The sequence below is a fragment of the Chiloscyllium punctatum genome, chromosome 9 (genome assembly GCF_047496795.1).
Source record: "Chiloscyllium punctatum isolate Juve2018m chromosome 9, sChiPun1.3, whole genome shotgun sequence".
Classification (NCBI taxonomy): Eukaryota; Metazoa; Chordata; class Chondrichthyes; order Orectolobiformes; family Hemiscylliidae; genus Chiloscyllium; species Chiloscyllium punctatum.
The window spans coordinates 35,808,303-35,836,238 of NC_092747.1; the positions used below are offsets into that span (position 1 = coordinate 35,808,303).

At 39.2% G+C, this 27,936-nt stretch overlaps 1 protein-coding gene across 1 annotated transcript in view; it reads right to left on the minus strand.

Moving 5' to 3' along the window:
- kl (klotho) overlaps positions 1–27,936 on the minus strand; it is a 97,142-nt gene that overhangs the window by 51,863 nt on the left and 17,343 nt on the right. The window contains exons 2-3 of the mRNA XM_072577230.1: positions 12,830–13,346; positions 4,246–4,514 (exon numbers count right to left, since the gene is read on the minus strand). Coding sequence (XP_072433331.1) covers positions 4,246–4,514; positions 12,830–13,346 — 786 coding nt within the window. The remainder of the gene's footprint in view (positions 1–4,245; positions 4,515–12,829; positions 13,347–27,936) is intronic.

Sequence of the window (27,936 nt, forward strand, 5' to 3'; positions counted from 1 at the left end):
CAGATTAATACATTTAGGTATGTCCAATGCTCCTCCACACTCTCCTTTCCACAATTTTTGATCCCCTGGTTTGACAGTAGTTGAAAAGTGAGGAATACGTCATGCTTGATTATAATAATGCTGCTTTGACTGATGGCCCACAAGTAGGAGAAAGTGAGACTGCAGATGCTGGAGATCAGAGTCGAGAGTGTGGTGCTGGAAAGGCACAGCAGGTCAGGCAGCATCCGAAGAGCAGGAGAATCGATGTTTTAAGCATAAGCCCTTCAACAGGAACCCACAACACCTCACAAATGCCGAGTTTTGAGCTCCTAAGTCTATTTGAAGTCTATTGGAATTAAACACCAGTGTTAGTGCCATACAAACCCATTAAGGCTATCCACAAGATGTGTATGGGACTTCACCAGTCCAAGAACTGTGCGATAATCTTTCTTACTGAAATTGTCATAAACATACACATTTGTGACTGGTAGATTGGTGAGGATGATGATGTTCAGCATGGAGTACTGATTCATTACCAAGATGAGCAGAGGGGGTAATCAGCAGGAGATTTCCTTGACTTGATGCCATGAGAATTACAGGTATTTGAAGTCAACATTGCAGACTCCCAGAATAACTTCATCCCAACTATGTACCACTGTGGTACCACCACCTATGGTTTCTTTCTTGCCAGTGGTTCAGGACATAGCCAGGGATGGTGACTGGGACATTATTTGTAAAAGAGGTAAAAACAATGACTGCAGATGCTGGAAACCAGGAATATATTCCCGATGAAAGGTTTTTGCCCGAAATGTCGATTTCTAAAGCTACTTGGATGCTGCCTGAACTGCTGTGCTCTTCCAGCACCACTAATCCAGAATCATTATTTGTAAAATATGATTCCATGAGTATGAATGCCAGACTGTTGGTTAACTGGTCTCTGAGACAACACTTCTAATTTTTGGCACAAATCTCTAAATGATGCTAAGTTGGACTTTGTAGGTCCAATCTCTTTGCTGTTGTCATTTCTGATGCCTAGGCTAATGCCAGGTTGTCGACCCAGTTTTATTCTTTCCTTTAGATTTTGTTGCAGTTTGCCATGGTGGAATGCAATCCAATGTCCCTAGAACAAGGTTCTGGATTAACAATCTAGTGATATTGCCCAAGGCTACTGCTTTTGAGGTTGGATAAGGAATTGGTTGCATTCTTATGGACAAGATGTTCTTGTCAACAGCGGTGATTCTCTGTGGGGATGTATTACTCCTGGAGCCCAGCAGGGATCAGTGTTAGATCTGTTGTGCTTCACCATAAGTAATCTCATAGAAGAGATCAGTGTGATATGTACATTTTTGTGTATTTTGTGACCTTGGATGAGAAAAATAGATTACATGGCTCTGATAAGAGAATAGGACAAAATTTGGGTCCTTTGACATTCAGATGTCTTTTCATGCTATCACTGCCAAGAATGGGCAAACCCTGTAGGGCTATGAACTTAGTTATTCATTCGGAGAAATGCTTAGATGTTATACAACATGACCCTCTGAAAGTTCAAAACAAGTACTATAAGGCTAACAAAAGAATAAGTAGAATTCTCAGATGTGTTGCCAAATACAAAACATAAAAATACTACACTGGCCTTGGCTTGGTCTCATTTAGAAACTTGTGCACGAAGAATTTCTACAATTACAATAGCCATCAGTAGGAGTCAGTCAGCATTTAACCCAAAAGTAGCTGTCAATCCCTTTAAATAAGACAGGAGTGGGAATCTTCCTACTATGAAGACATTAGCCCTGTGTAACTAACAGAAAGCTTTAACAGAGAAGTTAAAATCCAAGATGCGGTGTTATGAAAGCAGAACTAAATTCAATGTTCTAAACTGAATGCTGACAACATATGCATTAAAATCCTCAACAATCTACCACCCAGATCAACACACAGTACACATGGGTACCCATGCCTCAGACAATATTCTGGAACTTTACAGTCATTTGAAGCACCCAATAATCTGCTGTAAGGAATCAAATTCTGCATGGACCATCTTTGTACAATTTACAAAACAACACATTTTTTTAAATTTGGAAGTCTTTAAAACTTAAAACCAAGAAAGTTCAAGTATCAAAATGTGTTTCAAGCCCTCCATCAACTTTCTGTGATGACAACTGATCCCTGATTTACACCATTTCTAGTTGGTGGGCAGGAAGAGAATGTGGCTGTTGCAACATGGGCAGAGACCGAAGTGTTTTTTTTTTAGATTAGATTAGATTAGATTAGATTACTTACAGTGTGGAAACAGGCCTTTCGGCCCAACAAGTCCACACCGCCCCGCCGAAGCGCAACCCACCCATACCCCTACATATACCCCTTACCTGACACTACGGGCAATTTAGCATGGCCAATTCACCTGACCTGCACATCTTTGGATTGTGGGAGGAAACCGGAGCACCCGGAGGAAACCCACGCAGACACGGGGAGAACGTGCAAACTCCACACAGTCAGTCGCCTGAGGCGGGAATTGAACCCGGGTCTCTGGTGCTGTGAGGCAGCAGTGCTAACCACTGTGCCACCGTGCTGTCTAACTGTAACTTTGTCTAGGATAAGGCTCTTTCCTATAACATGCTGAAGGCTCTGGCAGTGTAGATTGAGGCCTACCTGAAAACACAGAAGGGCAGAAACTACACAGCAAGTCAACGCTTCTGCTACATATGTTCATTCATTCCTTTTGCTGTTCCATTTCTCGGGTCAGATGGGGCAATCAGGACACACAAACTTCCCCATGTCTTTGAAGATGTTGCCCCTGTTTATAACCCAGATCAGATTTCACTTGAGCTTTTCACACAGAAAACGGTTTTATTTCTCATGCTGACCTGTGGATCGGCACCAAAACCCTATTTGAAGTTTGGAATATTTTTGCATTACAAGATGTCTAATCTCAGTTGTAAATTGCGAAGGGTATGAATTCAAAATCCCCACTGAGTAAGGTAAGCAATGATATTGTAAGTTAGTCTTCAAATACTGCTTTCATAAAACCAGGATCATGGACACTTTATTAATCACTTTCTCAACCTGAACTGTCATCAAAAATTTGTATGCACGTGACCTCAGGGCCTGCATCCTCTCTACAATGTTATCCTATGTTTTATATTGCCTTTCTTCATTCTTCGGACTAAAATTTATCAGTTAACATTTTTCTACATTAAATTTCAACTGCTGTCTGTCTGACTATTCTATCATTAAACCTAACTACTATTAAATCTAATCATAGTGACAGGATTATCACTGTCCTCTTTGCAGTTCACAATATTTCCAAGTGATTTGTCATTGGCAAAATTTGTAATTTTGCCTTGCATGTTTGAATCTAGGTCATTGGTATCGACAAAAAAAATGGTTAAAATATCAGCATGTGGGGAATGCCATTCTATTCCAGTCTGGAAAAGAAAAGGACCACTTTGATTCCAGTTGCTAAACCAATTTAGTATCAGTGCTGTCATTGTCCCTTTTATATTCTATGTTGACAAGTCTGTTACATGGCACCTTATTTTGGAAGTCCACATACAGCACATACAGCACATTTCTTCGCCAACTGCATTTAAAAAAAATCAAATTCATTGAACATGATTTGCCCATTACAAACCCATGCTGGCTTTCTTTAATTAATCACATTTGTCCCAGAGACTGTTAATCCTATCCTGGTTTATCCCTTCTCAACATAGGCTCATTGCTCCTCACTCTCAAACTGCTGCACGCTAGCTAACATACAGTAGTTCCAAAGAAAAATAACAGGAATTTAAGCTACATTCCCCTAATATTAAAGTAAAAGCTCACCTCATAAGATATGTTATTCAATATCTAAATGTAAACAGAAAATGCTTTACCTCCTCAAAATATATTTTAAGTTTCTTAAAAAGGTTTTACCCTACAACATAATAAGTTTAAAGAGACCTAAGTTATTTTGTATTTGCAATGTTTCTGAAGTAATATTTGAAAAATTATTTTTTAAAATTCAGATGGGGATATGCGATGCACTAAAATGAAAACATAAGTGTTTGAGAATCCAGCAATATTGCAATATCTGATGTGCAGAATGAACTACAATCATTGAAATATGTCAACATTTGCAAAGAGGTTATAATTGATGGGAAACCATCATGGCGGAAGGGATGTGACTGATTTAGATGCAGTGATCAGTTAACTACAGTGTTGACAAACTTGTATTCTGCATTGACCATATAATAACCTTCATTTTTTTTTTAAAGAACTTAAAAGAAATACCTGTATGACATCTTCAGAGATGCCCCATACAAAACTGTTGGGGAAGGTTCCTGTAATAGGTTTGTTTTCTGGTATAGGTGGGAATCCCTTGTCTTCTATCACTTGCTGATAGAAAAAAGCAGATGATTTTGGCATTCTCTCCTTCTCTTTGCTTTGAAAGTCAATATAAAACAATCCTCGTCGGGTATTGTAGCCAGCATCCCATTCAAAACCATCTACTAGTGACCATGCTGTGTATCCAATGACATCAACTCCATCATACTTAATTGCTGTGAAAGTACAAGTACCAAAAATGTTAATGCTTACATTTCTACAAGTATAATTTGTGGAATACATTTTAGCTACAAGAAACATTTATCTTCCAAGACTTGCTACATCAAATTGCATTGCAAAGATAGGCAGCATGTTAGTGACTAGCAAGGCAGTCAAAAGCCCTTTACAGGCAATGAAGTGTAGTCACTGGGCTGGATTTTCATCCTGGAAGTGGATAGCAGTATTTGGGAAATTTTCTGGCTCAGTGCCACTGCCTCAAGTGAGAGTACCTACTTAGATTACTTAGAGTGTGGAAACAGGCCTTTCGACCCAACAAGAGGTAGCTGCAGGGATATGGGTGGGTTGCGCTTCGGCGGGGCTGTGTGGACTTGTTGGGCCGAAGGGCCTGTTTCCACACTGTAGTAATCTAATCTAATCTAATCTAATCTAAAAGTCCACACCAACCCTCCGAAGAGCAACCCACCCAGACCCATTCCCCTACACCTAACGCTACGGGCAATTTAGCATGGCCAATTCACCTAACCTGCACATTTTTGGACTGTGGGAGGAAACCGGAGCACCCGGAGGAAACCCACACAGACACAGGGAGAATGTGTAAACTTCACATAGATAGTTGCCTGAGGCGGGAACTGAACCCGGGTCTCTGACACTGTGAGGCAACAGTGCTAACCACTGCCACCGTGCTGCCCATGTGCCACCGTGCTACCCACGATCTGTGGAAACAGCTCTGCCTGAAAGGGAAGCGTTGCTTAATTGACCATTTCTTTGTCATCTATTCTGCCAATTGCTCAATGTTTGTTTACACACGATTAAAAATTATTAAGTAGTTTTTGTTAATGTTATTTGTGTGGGTGAGAGCCATCTCTACACAACTGGAGTGAAAAGAGTTCTTTAAGAAAGCTATGAAAGAATTAAATTTTAGGTAAAACACAAATGCTGTCCGTACGATTGTGTTCACTGATTCTCCACAGAATGTATAAGGGCTAAATAGGAATGTAGCTTGACACGGGATGTATGACAGACCATGGGCGTGTTGTGGATGCAAAGCCATAGTTTGCCAAGGGACCTTTCAAACTTATATTTCAAAAGGTTCCCTCATTCAGCCTTTAGATCATGTCAACAGTGAGGGGTTGTACATCACAACTCATTGAAAATCTCTCCCAATTCCTCAAAAATTCCAAAAACCTGGCCAGACGGGGAGGGCAGAGTGTGGGCTCATTATGCAATTTAGCCACATTCTTAACCCACGCTGCTAAAAACTAGGGGAATCCCAGGATCAAATGATGCCTGCTATCTTTAGAAGTCCAGGAGTCGTTCATCTCTCTGAAAATCCAGCCCACTATCAATAAAAGCAATTCCATTAAAAACTCATCAAATAATTAATGGATTTAATTTATTTTGCATACAACTTCTGAAATAAATAGAATTCTTAGAAGCATTGTTTCTTTATAATACAAAAAAAAATTTTCCTACAAGAATTTTTATAATTGCTCCAAAATAGAATTTAGTCATTACATTTTAGCATTGTTTAGCATTTCTAATAGATTAAAATCGGTTCAAATTTATGTAGAAATGAATGGCAGTTGGAGAGCAAGATCCCTCAAACAGTAATGTGATTGAGGTCAGATAATCTGTTTATATGCTGTTGACTGAGGAATAAATATTGTCAAAGTAATTCTCCTGTGCTTTGACTAATGTTGTAAAGTATTCTGCATTCATGAGAGAGGGAAGATGGGTAATGTTTCTACCAATGAAAGTCTACCTTCCAATCAGTCAACACTCTGCTGTCAGAATTGAGTGCAAGATGAAAACTGCAACAAGTCATTTTTTTTCAGGAATACTCGCATTATCTACTACCAGATGGCCAACATTTAACCCTTAAGAGAAACCGGATTACAAACGTCTGTTATAGTTGGGATTCAATTCCTTGAAGTTAAGACTCTAATGTTTAAAAATTGAGCTAAGTGTTGTTTTAAAATATGCTGAGCTTGAATTAAATCTGAAGTCAAGTTTTTCTAATACATGACTGATAATCAGATGTGATCTGTGGAGTGTCACAAGGATCAGTGCTGCATCCACTGCTTTTCATCATTTATATAAATGATTTGGATGTGAACATAGAAGGTGTAGTTAGTGAGTTTGCAGATGACACTAAAACTGGAGGAGTAGTGGACAGCAAAGAAGGTTATTTTAGAATATAATGGGATCTTGATCAGATGGGCCAAAAGGTCGAGGAATGGCAGATGGAATCTAATTTAGATAAATGTTAGGTGTTGCATGTTGAAAAGCCAAATCAGGACGCTTAATGGTAAGGTCCTGGAGAGTGTTGCTGAACAGATCTTGAAGTGCAGTTTCATAGTTCCATAAAGGTAGAGTCAAAAATAGACAGTGAAGTGAAGAAGGTGTTTCATATGCTTGCCTTTGTTGTCAGGGCATTGAGTACCGGTGTTGGGAGGTCATGTTGCAGCTGCCCAGGACATTGGTTAGGCCACTTTTGGAACATCGTGTGCAATTCTGGTCTCCCTCCTATTGGAAGGATGTTGGGAAACTTGAAAGAGTTCAGAAAAGATTTACAAGATGTTGCCAGGGTTGGATGATTTGAGTTATAGGGAGAGGCTAAATAGGCTAGAGCTGTTTTCCCAGGAGAGTGGGAGGCTGAGGGGTGACCTTATCGATATTTATAAAATCACGAGGAGCATGGATAGGGCAAATAGACAAGGTGCTTTCCCTGTGGTGGGGGAATCCAGAACTAGAGGGTATACGTTTAGGGTAAGAGGGGAAAGATTTAAAAGGGACCTAAGGGCAACTTTGTCATGCAGAGAGTGGTGCATTTGTGGAATGAGCTGCCAGAGGAAATGAAGGAAACTGGTACAATTACAACATTTAAAATAGCAACCTGATGAAGGAGCAGTGCTCCGAAAGCTAATGCGTCCAAGTAAACCTTTTGGACTATAACCTGGTATTGTGTGACTTTTAACATTTAAAAGGTATTTGGATGGGTATATGAATAGGAAGGGTTTAGAGGGATATGGGCCAAGTGCTAGCAAATGGGACTAGATTAATTTAGGATATCTGGTTGGCATGGACGAGTTTGACCAAAGGGTCTGTTTCTGTGCTGTGCATTTCTATGATTCTATGACTCTATGTAGATGGAAGAAAGTAAATTTTGACATCATGAATACTCAAGCATAACTAATAGTTATGGAGAAAAGAAAATCACGGATTGTGATTAGAGAAGTATTTCTAAGACTTTAATGATTAATTGATTGCTGTGCATTCATTGAAAGAGAACAGACACTCTCTCTCAGGGGAAAAGAATTCTCCATTTAGTGACAAGATATCACAACTGAGTTGATAACACTTTTTTTTAAATTGGCAGAACGTTGGCCTCGATCCAGTCTTGAGATTGGTGGACACGGAAGTTAGGACCTGAGTTATGAGTTGAAATCTAATGCACTAATCACCGTGGGAATTGTGTGGGAAGTTTTAGCATGTTGGAGAAATTACCTCATTCTCAGGACACTCTGCAAACCATCAGGCAGTCCGTTAGTACTTAGCTGAGTAATTATTTGGGAATTCAGGACATTGGTTAGGCCACTTTTGGAATACTCTGTACAATTCTGGCTGCCCTTCTATAGGACGGATCTTGTTAGATTTGAGAGGGTGCAGAAAAGATTTACAAGGATGTTACCAGCACTGGAGGGTTTGAGCTATAGGGAGAGGCTAAATAGGCTGGGACTTTGTTCCCTGGAGTGGCAGAGACTGAGGAGTGACCCTTATAATGGTTTATAATAGAATTCGTTGCCATGGAGCAGACTGGAGGCCGGGATGTTAAATGTCTTCAAGGCAGAGATTGATAAATTCTTGATCTTGCAAGGAATTAAAGGCTATGGGGAGAGTGTGGGTAAGTGGAGTTGAAACGCCCATCAGCCATAATTAAATGGAGGAGTGGGCTCGATGGGCCGAATGGCCTTACTTCCACTCCTATGTCTTATGGTCTTATAAAATCATGAGGAGCATGCATAGGGTGAACAGCCAAAATCTTTCTCCAAGGATGAGGGAATCCAAAACTAGAGGGCATAGGTTTAAGATGAGAGGGGGAGGATAAAAAAAGGACTCGAGAGATTTTTATTTCATGCAGAGGGTGTTGCGTGTATGATACAAGCTGCCAGATGATGTAGTGGGTGCTAGTATAACATTTAAAAGGCATCTGAACGGGTATATGAATGGGAAGGGTTTAGAGGGATGTGAACCAAACGCTAGCAAATAAGACTAGGTCAGATTGAGATGGCTGATCGGCGTGCTTGAGTTGGATCAAAGAGTCTGTAGCCATGCTGTATGACTCTATGACAATATAATTGTTAGATTAAAACTGAGCCTAATTCCCAGGCAGCTGCAAAATTGACCAACCCTCCAGCAAAAACGAATACAATTGCTGACAATAATTTCTGGACTGCCATGTTAATCTACATCTCTGCAGGCTTCTGAAGCTGCTGTCAGCATTCACTGTCCTTACTCCAATAAAACCAATAGTTTGGCCATTACTGCCATCATAAAATCAGGATCTGGATTTTCTAATAGCACAACTGATTAACATATAATGATTCTTTCACATCATATTGTGGTTGTTTAATTTGACATGCTAGCTTTGGTTCAGTGGTCCTACTCTCATCTCTGAGTCAACATGTCCACGTGATAGGGAGCTGTACTGTCAGAGATGTTGGAAGAATTATTAGACAGATGCCTCATCAAATCCATTGGATGGATGTAAAAGTGCAAACAGCATTATTTTGAAGAGAAGAGAAATTTTCCCTGGTTCCTGGCCACTAGTTATCCCTCAACCAACGTTTCAAATACAGATTATTCAGTCATTAGCTCATTGCTCATTGACTGTCACATTTGTTATAATACACTAGAGACTTGTTATGGTCCTGGACCAGGCTACCAAACCTATGTTACAATCTGATTACAGACCAGTAAATCTTAGTTTTAAAATAGACAAAATGTGAGATCCAGATAGTTAGCGAGAGAATAAAGCTTAATATTTACAGAATAAACCGTACAGAGTAAGAACAATCATATAATCAATAATGTACACATGCACAACTAATTTTCTAATATCCAGTATTAACATGAAGCAAAGATTAAGGTTCATGACTCCACAGAACACCATCAAATAGTCAACATGATCAAGGCAAATCCCCCTGTGACCCCAGCCCCCCAGACATTAATGACACGGTGGGCTAGCAAAACTTCTGGAACCCACACTATATGAGAAACTTGATAGCACTGGAGTGGGTGCACAGGAGATATAGCTGGATGTTGTGTGGGCTGGACAGTGTCAGTTATGAAGAGGGATTGGACAGACCAGGCTTGTTTTCCACAGAGCAGAAGAGATTGAGAGGGAACATGATAGAGATGTATAAAATTATGAGAGGCATAGATAGCCTAGACAAGAAGAAATATTTTACCTTCGAGGGATCAGTAAGACCATAAGACATAGGTGTGGAAGTAAGGCCATTCGGCCCATTGAGTCCACTCCGCCATTCAATCATGGCTGATGGGCATTTCAACTCCACTTACCCGCATTCTCCCCATAGCCCTTAATTCCTTGTGACATCAAGAATCTATCAATCTCTGCCTTGAAGACATTTAGCGTCCTGGCCTCCACTGCACTCCGCGGCAATGAATTCAACAGGCCCACCACTCTCTGGCTGAAGAAATGTCTCCGCATTTCTGTTCTGAATTTACCCCCTCTAATTCTAAGGCTGTGTCCACGGGTCCTAGTCTCCTCGCCTAACGGAAACAATTTCTTAGCGTCCACCCTTTCCAAGCCATGTATTATCTTGTAAGTTTCTATTAGATCTCCCCATTAATCTTCTAAACTCCAATGAGTACAATCCCATGAGTATGTCCTTCCTGAGGTGTGGGGACCAAAATGACCAAGGGGCATGTATTTAAGGGACAGAGGTTAGAGAGAATGTGAAATAAACTTTTTCACCCAAAGGGTAGTGGGAATCTGGAACTCACTGCCGTAAGGGTGGTATAGTCAGTAACCCTCATAACATTTAAAAAGTTTGAGATGTGCACTTACGATGCCAAGACATTCAAGCCTATGGGCCAAGTGCTGGAAAATTAGGTAATTGTTTTTGACCAGCACAGATGTAATGGGCGCAAGGGCTTTTTTCTAAGCTGTAGATATCTAAGACTCTGAGTGGCCACCTCCTGGAAATGAATTCCCACCTTCACATTGAGCATACCCTCCATTGTGTTGTGTGGCACTATCACCATGCTAAATGGGACAGACTTCAAACTGATCTAACAACTCAAGACTGGGCAACCATGAGGGAATGTGGGCCATCAACAGCAGCAGAATTGTACTCCAACATAACCTGCAACATCATGGTCAGGCATAACCCCAACTAAACCGTTACCAGAGAATCAACTCTGGTTCATTGGAGAGTGCAGGAGGGCATGCCAAGAGTAGTAGCAGACATAGCTAAAAATGAGGTGTCAACCTGGTGAAGCTGCCAGACAGAACTACTTGCATGCCAAAAAGCATAAGCAACAAGTCATCGACAGAGCTAAGCAATCCCACAAACAGTGGATCAGATCCAAGCTCTGCAGTCCTGCTGCATCCAGTTGTGAATGGTGGGGGAAATTTAAACAACTCACTGAAGGAAATGGCTCCACAAATATTCCTATCCTCAATGAAGAAAAAGCCCATCAATGCAAAAGAGAAAGCTGAAGCATTCACAGCAATCTTCAGCCAGAAGTAGCAAGTGGCTGATCCACCTCAGCCTCCTCCAGTGGGCCACAGCATTATAGATACCAATGTTCACCCGATTCAATTCACTCCATGTGATATCAAGAAATAGTTGGAATTATATGATACAGCAAGGGTATAGGCCATGAGAACATTCTGGCAATAGTACTGAAGACTGATGCTCCAGAACTTTCTCCACCTATTGCCAAGTTGATCCAGTACAGCTATAACACTGGCATTTATGGACAACGTGGAAAATTACCCACGTATGCACTGTACATACAAAGCAGGGCAAATCCAATCCAGCCAATTACTGCCCCATCAGTCTACTCTTGATCATCAGTAAAGTGATGGAAGGTACTATTAACAGTGTTATCAAGCAACACCTGCTTGGCAATAACCTGCTCACTGACACCAGCTAATCAGAGGTCAGCAGCTTCTCTGTCTTAAAAGGCCAATAGAGGCCTATTCCTCAGAGGATCCATCAGCAAGAATGTAAGTGTTCTTTACCAACTTGTCGTGGGATGAGATCATGGGAAGAGAGGTAATTCAGATTAATAAGCAGCAGAGCAAGAGAATGAGTTTCAAAGGTGATCCAGTTACCTGCCATCCCTGCCTCTGACCATCCCCATAGTGGACCAGTTGGAGGCCTCCATCAATCTGACATGTGAGGCACCAACATGTTGGAAATCTGGCCAGCTTTCCCAACTGCTACAAAGACAGGTATGTTATGACTGTGCACTACATTGGCTAGGCTACTTTTGGAATACTGCATGCAATTCTGGGCTTCCTGCTATAGGAAAGATGCTGTAAAACTTGAAAGAGTTTAGAAAAGATTTACAACTTGTTGCCAGGGTTGGAGGGTTTGACCTATAAGGAGAGGCTAAATAGGCTGGGGCTGTTTTCCCTGGAGTGTCGAAGGCTGAGGGTGACCTTATAGAGGTTTATAAGATCATGAGTGGCATGGATAGGGTAAATAGACAAGGTCTTTTCCCTGGGATGGAGGAGTTCAAAACCGGAAGACATAGGTTTAAAGTGAGATGGAAAAGATTTAAAAGGGATCTAAGGGCAATTTTTTCACACACAGAAATTGGTACATGCATGGAAAGAGCTGGCAGAGGAAATGGTGAAGACTGGTACAATTACAACATGTAAAACGCATTTGAATAGGTATATAAATAGGAAAGGTTTAGAGGGATTTGGGCCAAATGCTGGCAAATGGCACTAGCTTAGGTTAGGATACCTGGTCGGCATTGATGAGTTGGACCGAAGTTGTTTCTGTGCTGTACAGCTCTATGATTGAATGACTGTCCTATTTGTGAAAGACAATGTATAAATGCAAATTCTTTCATTCATTCTTTTTGCCCAATTCCCATTTAAATCTATTGGAGTCAGATCTTCCTGCAGGTGTACTATTTTACATCAAAATGTATTTCCTGTTTGTAAAGATTAAAGAATGGTTAGAGTTCATTTTTTAAAAGAATATTATCAATGAAACTTAAAGTGGAACTTGTAAAATACCATCAAATGGGAGAAAAATGTTACCTTTCAGTACATCCATGAGAAAGGTCTTTAAGGGATACATGTTATAAACATCCTCAGTCTTCGTGCTGCCGCTGCTGTCATCCCAGCCATTTTCTACAATGAATATTTTTGAGTTGTTGTATTCAGTGTGAATCCAATAGAGAAGCTGCCTCAGAAGATATTTTTTTGACTGGTTAAATAACAGGTTTGAGTCCAAAAGTCGAAAACTTAGTGGTCCAAATGAAAGTGCAAAAAAATCAGCTGTTTTCTTTATTTCCAATTTCTCTCCATCATTAAAAGCTGGCAACAGTGATTTGAGGTTATTCTTCATACACTCTGGATAATCACCATCTACAAATATTGGTTTCGCAAACCAACCCAGTACAGAGTTGATAGAGCACTGGCAGAGCTGCACAGCTTCAGGGGTTATGTCCCCATTTTTTGGCGCAACCCAATGAGAAGCCAAAGCAATTGACACGAGACCTTGCTGAGATTGGCGAAAATGTTCATTGTAGATATGCCAAGTCTTGGAGTGTGCCTGGTAATCAACATATTAGATATAATATTAATTATATTGTAATAACTTCAACCTAATCATCATCAAGAAAATATTTACTTTCTTACAAAGCACATTACACTTTAATGCTAAAATCTTTATTAGATGCATTATGTCAACTTTTATGTACTTTTTTTTTGTCTCATCATGTCATCCAAAATTTCCCTGAAGTGTGAAACAAAAGAAAAAATTAGTTCTTCCCATAAACAGAAGATATGAACATTTAGGCGTGATATATGATTTTCTTTCCCTGTCCAATGTTTCTTGTAGTTGATTAACTAGAGGTGCAGAAGTATAGGTTCTACCATACTATGACACAATTGTTGTGTCCAAAAAGATTAGAACACTGACTCTGCTACATTCTTGACAGATAATACTACAGTTTTGTGTAGTTATTAATGCATTTATTACTGGATTTAAAACTAGTCATGTTAGCTGATTGCATTGTTCATAAAGGATATATACTGTGCGTAATCTGCCAAATGCACTTAGAGCATGTTTTTGTCAATGTTTGTAGAATGTATAGTCCCTGTCATCTCTACAATAGCTTTCCTATTAAATTGTGTTAAAATAATTGCATATCATTACGGAGATTGGGATATTCTTGTGTAGGAGTAGATTATAAATGCCTGACCACCTAATGTTTGCACTTTGGGACATTTTATTATGGTAAAGGCACTCACATATGAGAATCTTTAATTTTTCAGAGCAACTTCAGAGGATTGTAAATTGTGAGATTAACTTTCTTCCAGGTCGCAGTTATTTTGGGGTATACAGAGCACATTAGAAGCTGTTAGCAATTTCATTATGTAAGAATGAGCAACCAAAGATCAACTTTATATCAAGTGTTGAAACACAAGAAATATTTATTTTAACAATTTTGAGGAGAACAATAAATGTTCAACTACTATAAATGTACTGGTTTTACTAAGTAGTTTACTGTGAAACAAACTTGAACTACAGACTGATAGAATCTATTTTCTTTTGCGTTTCAGAGTTAAGATCAATGTAGAAACATATCACCTACTGTGTATAGTGGATAGTTTAAGGAATACAATGACATCCTGATTCTTGATATCGAGGAGTCGGTGTTGCATTGGGTTGTGGAGACAACCTGATGAAGGAGTAGCACTCTGAAAGCTAGTACTTCCAAATAAACCTGCTGGACTGTAACCTGGTGTTGTGTGATTTTTAACTTTATCCTGAGTCTGGTTAAGTTTACTTGAGTGGTTAAAAGCATGTTCTAATTTGTGGGAGAATCACAAACTCCCCTGACAAGACTGATAGCTAAGAACATTCCTAAGATGAATTCCAACTTAAAGATTCAAAGATCTTCATTGCTGAAACTCTCACATTAAATCAATCTTTTCTCATCGTAAAAACCTGTGACTGTTTCATCACCACCTCCAACGAATGATGATTTTCCTGTGTTTTAGTAACCAGAAGTGTATTCAGTAACTTAGGGTGTGGTGCAACTGGAGCACTGTGCAACCTAGATAGTATATCATCACTTGTTTCCATTTCTACTAGCATACTAGTTGCTTTAGTTACTACACAATGATTGGATGTTTGGGTGTGTAAAAAAACACACAACACTTAGATGTCTTCTAGTGTTTTCTTTGGCCATTTCCCCACATTTATACATGACTCATGCATCTCAGTTTTCAGCCTACAATCTGTTTCATCTTGTTCTATCCGATTAAATACTTTATCGAACTGATTTTGTCATTTCTAAGCCGCCCACAGTTTTGCCTTCTCAGTCAGTATTATTTGCAAATCTAATCAGGTTAAGTTTCTAAATACAATTGGTTTCCAGTAGTGGATATGATAAGACCAGCTGTCAGGGAGACCCAATAATAAAACGGAAAATGGCAGCACAAGCTCCATGCCAACTTCAATGTTGCTCGGGTAATTCATGCAAATTGGAAACAATTGTTGTGTCCAAAAAGATTCCTGAGGCACTTCACTCAGCACTTAGCACTGTATTTTAACAAGTGCTTTCAATGCTTCAATGTCTTACCAAATAATAAGTTTTATAGTGAACTTCCACAACTTTAAGCCTAATATCACCTTTTTAACATTTACATTTTTTTTACAATTTACTTTCTCTGCAGATTCTCATGTTATTCTCACTTCCAACACAACTAGAAGGATAAACCCGTGCAGTTAATGTGTTGGTGTCTTTAAGGTAAAGGCCACATAATTAGTTATATAAATACGTGACCAAGATGTGAGCTGCTCGTAATAGATTTGGAACAGAACACCAGATGGCTACTGATAATGTTAATTTTTTTATTAGATTAATAAAACACAAAATTAAACTAAATGAGAAAATTCGTGTTGTGGAAAACATATTGGTTATAGAGTGACTGCTGGTTCTATTTGAAACTGTCTACCTGCCTTCAATCTCCTGACTCAGACGATAACATAACGTAAAAATTTAACCAACGTAAATATTAAGCATTGTTAATGTACTTGGATTTTATACAACATTATTGAATCACTACAGTTACGGAATATATTGGCTGTTTTATAAGTGCAATCTAGCTTCAAGTACAATTAAGTTGTTTACAAAGCTCTACATGGCTGAGGCCAAATACCCTGAGTAGATTCAGCTCTACAACTAATGAGCAAAGCATTAAAGTTCTATATCTCATAAATTGTAGGAATATTACTTATATTTAACTTGTTGCATCATTTCCTCCAGTAGATGGGAAGTTCTACCTTAATGATTGCACAAAATAAAAATGATTGACTCACTCGTCCATTCATTAATGAAAATTAATCAAACACAATAATTTAAAATATTCACAGCTGATTACGTTCAGAGCAAACAAGTCTTTACTATTAAATAGCTAGTACATAAGACTTCCTTCCAAGGACTTCATTGTCCAAAACCATCACCTGCTCTACTTATCACTTGAACTAATACATTAAAACATTCTAATATGCAAGAAAGACAAATTCTTCTATTATTCCAGCTGCAGTCATAAATTTTACTGCACTAATAGCTTTTAATGCTGACAATCAACTTTTCTCATATTTTGCATAGACTGGGCACATTTCTGACATGGCCCTCTCCTCTGGAAATTCTTACATGGACTTTGGCAAGGGGGACCCTGCATGCTCTTGGAGGGCAGCAGTTCAAGGGCTATCTCAAAGATATGCTGGGGAGCCAGTATTTCTCCAATATTCTTTTGTTAGTTGATCTGAATGTTGCATCTGAAACCTCATCATTAAACTTGCCTTGTCTCTGTGGAACCCCAATACCAGGGTTTCTTTGTCTGCTCTCCCATGTGAGTATCCAATGAATAAATGCTGAGGAAAATAAGGCATAAAACCAACATCATGTTAATATATTGAATGATTGTCTCCATTGTCAAGGCCTATTATTCTTTTTACTGGTGGAATTTCATCGGCTGGCAAGTGCTGATGTGGAAAATTCTGAACCACCATGTCTAAGTATACAATTTCTTTTTATTTAATAGTGACATAATAACTTCAAGATTTTCATCTCAAAGTACAGGTGTTTCCTGTAGTCAGGTGAATATTAACAGGTTTTATTAAGCATAACAATATACAAGAGATAGTAAGAAAGGGCACCACCTGCACCTTTCAGACTCAGGTTCCATGTGACTGGATGCCACTGTGACATAGCTCCTTATGCAAACGCTCAATGGTCATTTTTAGAGGGAAAGCAGAAATAACGCTATACTCCACAACTAGTGAACTCACTGTACATCTTTTAGCCATTACCATTTAACCAGTAGCATTAAATTGTTTACTTCCACTTCACACTCCCCCCATACTCCCACCCCACCACAACTTCACAACTTTCACCAGCAGCATCAATCTTTAACAGTATTCTCAGCTCCCTCGGAGGACATGTAGGATCTATATAACCCCTTGTCTTGGATGTTGATGGCAGTGGTGGAGTGAAATGGTATCTTTCCACAACAGCTGGATCTTGGGCTACAGTAGTGATGATGAATCAAGGAACTATTGATTGAAGCAGCAAAGCTCTGATACTCAAACTGTCACAACCCCTGGAAGGCAGACAGCTAACTGAAAACATCCTTTCATGTACACTCTGAGGCAAGAATAAATCCATGAATGAAAAGAAGAACAAAGAGTAGTTAAGACACAAAGGAATAATGACTTCTTTATTTTTTGTGTCTCACAAACTTGATTGAGTTTTTTGAGGAAGTAACCATGAAGATTGATGAGGGCAGAGGGGGTGACGTTGTTTTCTTGGATTTTAATAAAGCCTTTGACAAGGTTCTGCATGGTAGACAAATTAGTAAATTTAGATCACATGGGTTTCAGGAAGAGCTTGTCAACTGGATACAAAATTGACTTAACATTAGGAGACAGAGAGTGATGGTGGAGGGTTGTTTTTCTGACTGGAGGCCTATGACCAATAGGTTCCACAGGGGTCAGTGCTGAGTCCCCTTTTATTTGTCATTTATATAAATGAATTAGATGAGAATATAGAAGGCACGGTTAGCACGCTTACGGATGACACCAAAATTAATGGTATAGTGGACAGTGAAGAAAGTTATTTAAGAGTACAAACAGATCTTGATCAATTGGTTCAATGAGCTGAAGAAAGGCAGATGGAGTTTAATTTGGATAAATGCTATGTATTGCATTCTGGTAAAATAAACAATGGCAGGACTTAGATGAGGTTACTTACAGTGGGGAAACAGGCCCTTCAGCCCAACAAGTTCACACCGACCTGCCAAAGCACAACCCACCCAGATCCATTCCCCTACACCTAATACTACAGGCAATTTAGCATAGCCAACTCACCTAACCTACACATTTTTGGATTGTGGGAGAAAACCCATGCAGACATGGGGAAAATGTGCAAACTCCACACAGACAGTCACCTAAGGCAGGAATTGAACCCGGATCTCTGGTGCCATGAGGCAGCAGTGCTAACCACTGTGCCACCCAAATACACAACTAACAGTAGGGCTTTGGTGGTATTGTAGAACAGAGACATCTAGAGGTTCAAGGACATATTTCTTTGAAGTTTGCATCACATGTAGATAGGGTGGTTAAGAAGGTGGTTAGCATAGGATGTTGGTGAGGCATCTTCTGAAGTACTGTGCTGAAAGTGTGTTACTGGAAAAGTGCAGCAGGTCAGGCAGCATCCAAGGAGCAGGAGAATCGACGTTTCGGGCATGAGCCCTTCTTCAGGAAATCATGCCCAAAGGGCTCATGCCCGAAATGTCGATTCTCCTGTTCCTTGGATGCTGCCTGACCTGCTGCGCTTTTCCAGCAACACATTTTCCGCTCTGATCTCCAGCATCTGCAGTCCTCACTTTCTCTGAAGTTTTGTGTCCAGTTTTGCTTGCACTGGTATAGGATGGATATTATTAAGCAGGAGAGGTTTCAGAAGAGATTCACCAGTATGTTTCAGGAAATAGAGGGTTTCAGTTATAAGGAGAGGCGAGATAGGCTGGGAATTCTTTCACTGGAGCATAGGAGGTTGAGAGGTGACCTTATAGAGAGTGATAATATCATGAAAGGTTTGGAAAAGTTGAATCACAGGTTTTTTTTCCCTAGGATGGGGAATTTTGAGACTAAGGGACATGCTTTTAAGGTGAGAGAAGAAAGATATTAAAGAGTTGAGAGGAAATTTTTTTTCCATCAAGAGTGGTTCAGGTGTGGAATGAACATCCAGAGGAAGGGGTGAATGCAGGTACAGTTACAGTGTATAAATGGCATTAGGATAAATACATGAATAAGAATTGTTTGGAGGGATTTGGGCCAAACACAGGCAGGTGGGAATAGTTTAGTTTAGGATTATGTTCGGCATGGACTGTTCGGACCAAAGGGTCTGTTTCCATGCTGTAGGAGTCTATGACTCTACCCTTAAAGAAGGAACGTCATTTGCTGTATGTGAAGATATCAGTTCCCCACTTGCTTCAGCTGCAGTAAGGCTGTATCGCTGCTGACAAGAACATATCCATTCAATCAACAACATGAACTTTAGGTTAATTCTCTGTGTCTCTTTCCTGAAAGACCAAATTAAGTTTGTTACAGTTAACACTGAAGCACAAACTGAAAATGTGTACATGGTTCACAATCAGCATGTGTAGTTATCATCTGATGAGCATGTCTTATTCTTAACATCCGTGTAGTAGCAGAAACAGTTCAACTAAAGTCAAGAGAACAACTATTAAGAAACAAACTGTTGTTCACAACTAGCCAAGGAGAAGCCAATAGAAGATTTCATTGACCTTTCCAGATTAGTGGAACCCAAATTGAAGAAAGAATCTGGTGAGGTTATCTATGTTGGCGTAAGAGCACTCTTCCTATACTGTCAACAGGAAAGAAGGCCCAGACTTATGGGATTGGTGGAAATGTTCAATCCCCTACCTTCTCTCTCAGAACAGACAATGCAAATGGCAAGACTAATGCTGAATGAGAAGCAATCTTCCAGTAACGTGACTAAGGGTATGAAAAAATCCTAGTTCACCAGACAAACAATCACAGAAGGAGACCGCTATCCAACTGATCAATAGGCTAAAGTAAAAACTTTATATACTTCAGCCCAAGTGTGTCAGAAATTTGAAAGTACAGTCTTGTTTGAAGATAAAGGAGGTGGACTGCATATGATTCCGTGTGAACCCGACCAATGCTAGAACAGTGTTGAGAAGAAAAAAACTGCCTGATCTATGCAATTGGGTACTGCAAAACAAAAGGGAAATGTTCCAATCAAAAAGGCATTGCCCATTCCAGATGTCCAAGGTACCACAAAGAAGAGAGTACTTTTTCTTTCAAACAGAGCAGTCTCTCCCATGATGGACATTTGGATTAACAGTCTCCCAGATGATGTAATGAGACAACTACCTGAGTCATCAAGGAAGAGTTCCTCTGCAAAGGGAATTCAGGAGAATTCAAGGTCCTCCAGATGAGATGATGAGCCAATAATTAGGTCTAGCATAAACATCATCTACAAAGGATATCTGGTGATAAAAGATTCTCAAGTAAAGAAGTATTTCACTGATCAGAATTAAGGTCAAAATCTCTCAAACAAAAACCTACCCTTCATTCAAATCTGAAAAGATGATGCTCTAAAGGGTTTGTGAAATAGCCTGACTGATTACTTTTATGACGTTAGAGACTGGGGGAGTAGTAAATCTAACATTGGTATATACAACAATATATAATGGCTAATTACAGGGGAAAGTGCTTCTGAGGAGATGTTGTATTGGGAATTGATACAGAAGGAAATAATTTTAATGTTACATCGAGCTCCAACCAAGCTGTGGATATTACATAGTCTTTGGGTGGAGGTAGTTGAGTTCTGCAAAAATGGTCAAAGAAAGCAGATATATTCTGTACAGCTCCTGAGAATCCTCAGTGATTATGCCTAATGGGTTAATCTTAGCTGCCCTTATTGCTATCATGCAATTAATAACAATGTTATAGAAAGCAAACACTTTTTCTGTTTAGTCTCACTCATGGGCTACCTCTTCCACTAATAACTAGACAGGCCCAGGACTCATCACAGAGAAAGGAGGATCAGTGGAAGTGAACTACACACACCAGAATACCAGATGTTGGCAAGGTTGATATCTGAAAGTATTACAAAAGGCATGCCAGTAGCAGCACCAGACATATTTTAAAATGATGTTCAACCTGGTGAAGTTACAACACAGGACTACTTACAAGTCAAACAGCAGAAGCAGCATGCAATAGACAGGACTAAGCTATCCTACTTTCAACAGATTATATCTGAACTCTGCAATCTTGACACATCCAGGGGCAGTGGTCAATTAAACAACTAAGTAGAAGAGGAGCCTCTGCAAATGTTCTGCTCCTCAATGATGGGGAGGCTTAGCACATCGGTACAAAAGACCAGGCTGAGGAATTTGCAACCATTTAAGTCAGTAGTGGTGAGTGGATGATTCATCTCAGCCTCCACTTGAGGTCCTCAGCATCATATTTCCAGTGGTTTGTACATCAGGAAAATCTCAGGATCATGTCAGTTCACTAAAAGATGACATTCTGCCTTTGCCAATATGATAGGACCAATGGGAGATGACATTCAAAGCTAAAACATTCTCAATTACTTACCAGTAAAAAAAGGTCATCCAACAGACAGCTTTATTTTAAGTAATCAAGTAAACAATGATACCTGGGGGGGGGCTAAGCTTAAAACCAATTTTCAATGAGGATTCTTATATTCAGCAGATGACAGCCAAAAGATATAGGGTTTGAAGGGGACACTTTGGTATTGCAACAGAAATATCAGACTTAAAGCTTAGCAAATATTTGTTTATCCAGTCCAAAAAATACTGACAATAGTGTATAAGGAATACACCAAAGATCTGAAATGAAAATCATTACAGCAATGGAGCGAAATAAAATTGACTGACCGTGTTCTATTATAATGGAATGGAATCATGGGAATTGTCAGAACAACTACCTCTGGCAATGACAAAATTTGAGGTGGCCATTGACACAAGGTACTGTACAAAGACCAATTGTTTCCAAGATTCTGTCTCAACAATTTCCCAATGACAATCCCATAATACCAGAACTACCACATCACAGGACATGCCTGATTCAGCTGGAATCTCCAATATAAATGTTGGCAGAATGCAAAATTAGCCTGTTATGTTGAATATCTAAAGCAGTATCAGTTCCAGATACCAGTATTTAGCCAATTTGATTCACTTCACCTGATTTTAAGAAAAAGCTGAAGGCATGTGATCCTGAAAAGGCTTTGGTAGCTAACAACATTCTGGCTGTAGTACTAAAATGTTCTGCTCCAAAAATAGCAACACTCTCACCAAGCTGTTACAGGCCGGCTACAACACTGGCATTTACCCAAAAATGTGGCAAATTGCTTGGGTATGTCCTGTCCATAAAAAACATGATAATTCCAACCTGGTCAATGATCGCACATCACTTTACTCCTAGTCATCAGCAAAGTGACAGAAGGTGTCACTGCAGTGCTAGCAAATCTTACTTACATAAGAATAACCATCTCACTTTGGGTTCTGACAGGATCATTCCTGCTCCTGGCTTTGTTACAGCCTTGGACCAAACATGGATAAAATAACAGAACTCAAACTGTGAGGATTGACAGCCCTTAATGTCAAGGCACCATTTGACATAATACGGTTTCAAGGAGCCTCAGCAAGACTGAAATCAATGGAAATCAAACAAAACCTTCCACTGTTTGGAGTCGTATCTAGCACAAAGAATAATGGTTGTTGGTGGTTAACCATCTCAATCCCAGAAGTTGCTACAGGTGTTCCTCAGGGTGGTGTCTTTGGCCAACCAACTTTAGCAGTTTCATCCATGACCTTCCCTCCATCATAAGACCAGCAGTGAGGATGTTTGCTAATGATTGTAAGATGTTCAGTAACATATACAACAGCCTCTCTGTATGCAGCAATACCTGGACAATATTTAAGCTTGGGCCTATAAATGGCAAGCAACATTCACACCACTCAAATGCCAGGGAATAATCATTTCCAGCAATACAGAATTTAACCACCAGTCCTTGACATTCAATGCTGTAACCATGCTGAATCCCCACTATTAACATTATTAACCTTCAGGACGTTGCTGTTGACTGGAACCTGAACTGGACCAATCATAGAATTATAAAAGCAGGTCAGAGGCTTGAAATTGTTTGATGATCAGCTCATTTCCTGACTTCTTAAAACCTGTGCATTATCTACATGTCAGTAATGTTCTTCACTTGCCTAGATGAGTGCAACTCCATCAAAACTGCAGAAGCTCAACACCATCATGGCAAAGTGACTCCTTGATTGGTACCCCATTCACCACCTTCAACATTCAATCCTTCCACTAATGTGTACAGTGATGGTATTGTGTGCCAGCTACAAAATGCACTGCGTCAAATCACTAATGAATCACCATGCAAAATTGCAACCTCTACCATCTGGAAGGACAAGGGCCACAGTTGCACAAGAACAAAATCACCTGCAAGTCCCTTCCAAGTTCTTCCTTGGAACTATATTGGAACTATATTGCTGCTCCATCACTGTCACTGGGCCAAGATTCTAGAACTCCTTTGTTAGCAAAACTGTGTGTAATGGAGTTGCATTTGTTCAAAAAGGCAGATCATCACTTTCTGAAAGGCAATTAGGAATGGGCAATAAGTGTTGGCCTATATCCTGTCAAAGAATATGAAAAAAAAGTTCTCTTTTTAGTCAGTTGAATGATAAGAAAATGGCATAAAAATTAATTTGCATGAAATAAAAACTTCCATTACTAAGGCAAGATTGGACGAATGACTATAATTGAATGAAAAATCAGTATTCCAGCTCCAGAATTCCCTCCATAAATGTCTGTACCTATCTACATCCTATTCCTCCATTTAAAAGGTGCCTTAAAACATACATTTGTAACCAAACCTTTACTCACATGTACACACCTGCTTATGTAGCTTGGTGTCAAATTTTGTTTGATAGCTATTGAGAAGCACCTTGGGGTGTTTCATTACATTAAAGAGCTGTATAAGTTTAAATTGTTGATGTTGTATTAGCTGACTGTAAATGAAATCATAGAGGATATGTGATACATCAAAATCATGATGCCTTATTGTACACTTAAGAGAATGACATAGGTCCTGACGTCAATTCTGACGTCATTATGATTAAGTCTGTATGTGCTAGCTAAACATTTAATTTGCCATTAGGAATCAGTGAACCTTTGTAATATGCCTGAAGGAAACATCTGTGCGATTCAATCAAGTGAAGGCAATTTTTATCCATTTGGCAGCAGAGAATGTTTGCACTGTAAACTGCAGTAAACTCCTGTCAAATGCAACAAGGAAAAAGAGAAAAGCTTATAGATATCTAATGTTGCAACTAAATAAGAAACCACATAATCGTTCCATAATTGTATTAAATAAATAAAACTAATAATAAAAAAGCTCACATGAAATAATATACGAAGGTAGGGTATTAAGGACGTTTTAAAAATGAAGACTTGTAGCAAGTGAATCAGTATTTCTGCCCCACTGACTCCACAAGATTGTAGTCCTACCATCTTTCTAAATGTCATCCCTATAATCTCCATCAAATTGACATCTTACAATCAAGTGCCATGGATCTTTCCCACATTTAACTCCAAATATTAATGTCAATATAAAATTCTAAACCAAAGTTTTACTCCAACCAGTCAGTTTATATTTGTAAAATATTTAACTTGCCACATTAAGAATAAGGCTTGTGCAAGTCCCTTGAGCATATCTTCACTTGTTTACAGATCCTCATGCTCTTAGGAAGGGTATCCCTCGTGGCTTCTTCTTGTGATTTGGAAGGCTGCTGAAATACTTCAGGGAGAATACTTCAGCCAACTATGGTGGGCAACCTTTGAGCAGTATGGACCAAGCTGCAGATGACAGCATTTTCATGTGGGCTGGAGCAGGGTGATCCAACAGGCTAAGTGGCAGTGGAAAAGGAATACCAGCATCCTGACAGAAGACAGCAGGTGCCTCTTGTGAGATCAATGTCATGTTCATGCAAGAAACGGAAAACTTTTCACAGATGCTGCCAGACCTGGTGAGTATTTGCAACATTTTCCATGTTGGTTTCTGATTTCCAGCATCTGCAGGATTTTGGTTTTGCCCCTCTCATTGGGTAGTGTTTCAGATGCCTATGGCTCTGAGCTAGATCAAATAGAGTCATATGAAGAGTGGAGAAGCCAGCAGCGTTGATGCAAAAAGAAAGTGATTAAGGTGAGAGGCAGGATTCTTACATTGAAAACCCTGGTGAGATTTTTGGTGTTCCAACCATTCCCCGGGAGTTTAGCACATGACATTCTGTTCTCATTTATGGCTCATCTCTAATTGGCCTGGGAAAAACAGTGGTGACTCCCCTCTTGGACTGTACAAGCACCCACTATGCTATTAGGAAGGAAGTTCCAGGTCTTTGACCCAGTGACAAACTGTGATATAGTTGAAAGTCAGGATGGTGTGTGCCTTGGAGGGGAATATGCAGGTGATGATGTTCCTGTATATCTGCTGCCCTTGTCTTCTGAGGTAGCAGACGTCAAGGGTTTGCAAAGTTCTATGTAAAGCCCATTTTGTCGACGCTATGCACTAGTGCCACTATGTAATGGTGGTAGAAGAAATGAAAACAAAAGATTTATCACGTGCCACACTATTATGAATGTAATAGTTTGCAAAATCAGAAGTGTTTCTTCTCAAAGGAATGGAAACAAATCTTCTGACAAGGTGGGGAATAGGACAACTGCCATCTGATGTCATGAACAGCTGGCCCATTCCATGCCAACAGCCTGTTTGTCCTCTGGCACCAGTTAACCATCCCCAGTTGTCATGGTTTTGGACATTCCTTGCCTGATTAACAAATGCATTATATATCAACTGCTGCTTCTTAATAAACTTAATAAACTACCTGAAAATTCCTTACAAATGGTTACCTGTCCATATTAGGTAACTGTGATCATGAACCTCCCAAACTCAAGAGCTAGCTAGTCATATAAAAGTAGATAGCAAGACTTTTTACACACATGGACAGAAAAAGAGTAGCTAAAGTTAGTATTGGCCCTCAAGAGAGTGTGTCTGGAGAACTGATAATGAAAAACATAATTTGGGGAAGGCACTGAACAGATACATTGTAACTGTCTTTTCTGTAGAACACTTAGAAAACCACAATTACAAAGTAGTCAAGAAGTGAAGAGGGAGGCCGGTGACGAGAACTTAAATTCATCATGCTTACCAGATAAAAGTTGCTGGAAACAATATTTGATCCAAAAGCTGACATGTTGCCAAGATTGGTTGGCCTGCCATCTGGGGTCTTAAAAGAAGTAGCTGAAGACATCACAGAGGCTTAGAATTTTCCAAAATTCTTTTGATTCTGGAAAGGTCTCAGTGATTAGAAAAAAGCAAATGTAACATCTTTGTCCAAGAACAGAATGATTCAGGACATAAAGTAAAAAACTGGAAATCAATTATCCAAACATTTGTCTTAAGAAAATTGCTAGAATCAATTATTATGGAGGTTATAGGAGGATTTTTAGAAAGTCATAATCTGATCAGATTTAGTCAACAAGGTTTCCCAAAAGGGAAGCCTTGTTTTATTATTTTATTAGAGTTTTCTTGAGAAAATAATAAGTAGGTTGATAAAGGAAAACTTGTAGATTGGTGCTCTTGGATTTCCAAAAAGCATTGGAAAGGTTTAACATCAAAGGTTGCTACACAACGTAAGTGCATATGATGTTGGAGTTACATGCTAGAATGTATAAAGGTTTGATTAGGTAAATGTAAGCACAGATTAGAGATAAATATTATTTTCTCAGATTCGCAAACTGTAACAAGTGCAATGCCTCAGGGATCAGTAATGAGCTTCAACTATTTGAAGCTCATTTCAATATCTTGAGTAAAGGGACTTAGTACAATAGCTAAATTTGCTAAAAATACACAGATAGGTAGGGATGTGAGTTGTCAAGAAGAGGTGGAAAGTCTGCAAAATGATATAAATGATTTAAGTACATCAGGAAAAAATTGGTGGATGGAGTAGACATGGGAAAATATGAACTTGTCCACTTGGTAAGAAAAATGGAAAATATATGCTATTTAAATGAAGAAATATTTCTGAATTCAATGATGCAGAGGAAGCTGTGTTTCCTATATGAATCACAATAAAAATTAGTTTGTAGGTGCAGCAAGGGATTAGGAAGGTAATTGTAAATTTGTTTTCTATTTCAGATTTCTAGCACCCACAGTATGTTGAATTCTGCAGTTAATTGCAAGGGGAATGGAACATAAAATTAGTGATATTTTACTGCAGCTGTACAGGCCTTAACTGAAACCACACCTGGTGCAGTGTACAGTTTTGGTTTCTGTGTTTGAAGAAAAAAATCTAATTGCATTAGAAGCCATTCAGAGAAGATTCACTCAACTCATCCCTGGGATGAAAGGCTCATATTGTGACAAAAGGTTAGAGAGTTTAAATTATTAACCATTGGAGTTTCGAAAAGTGAGAGTTAATCTTATTGAAAAGTATAAGTTGCTGAGGTAATTTAAAAGGGTGTGTATCAGGATGGTGTTTCCTCCTGTTAAGGAGTCTAGTAATAAGAGACACAGTTTAAGAATAAGATGAGGAAAAGGAGAATTGTTCTTCTCTAAGATGATCATTTTTATGTAGAATTCCCTTTCACAGAAAGCAATGGAGGGGTGCTCATTGAATTTAGTTGAAAACAATTAGATTTTTGATCAACAAGGGAGTCAACAGCTATCAGATAGGAAAGTGGAATGGTGAACTCAGCCATGGTCTTATTGATTGTCGAACAGGTTCAAAGGACCAAGTGGCTATTCCTTCTTCTAATTCCATCTTTGTTCTTATGCTCATGCTAAACATCTCATTAAGAAAAGCAGAATCAACAGTTACTCTCTTACAATTCAGACTTCTATTTTTCCACGTTTCAACCAATATAGCATTTTAAACCTATCTTTTCAAACTGTATAAAAGGGGCTTGGTCATTAGAAACAAACAATATTGTAAAAGAATACACATCAACCCTGACATTTTTAGCAGGTTCTTATCAT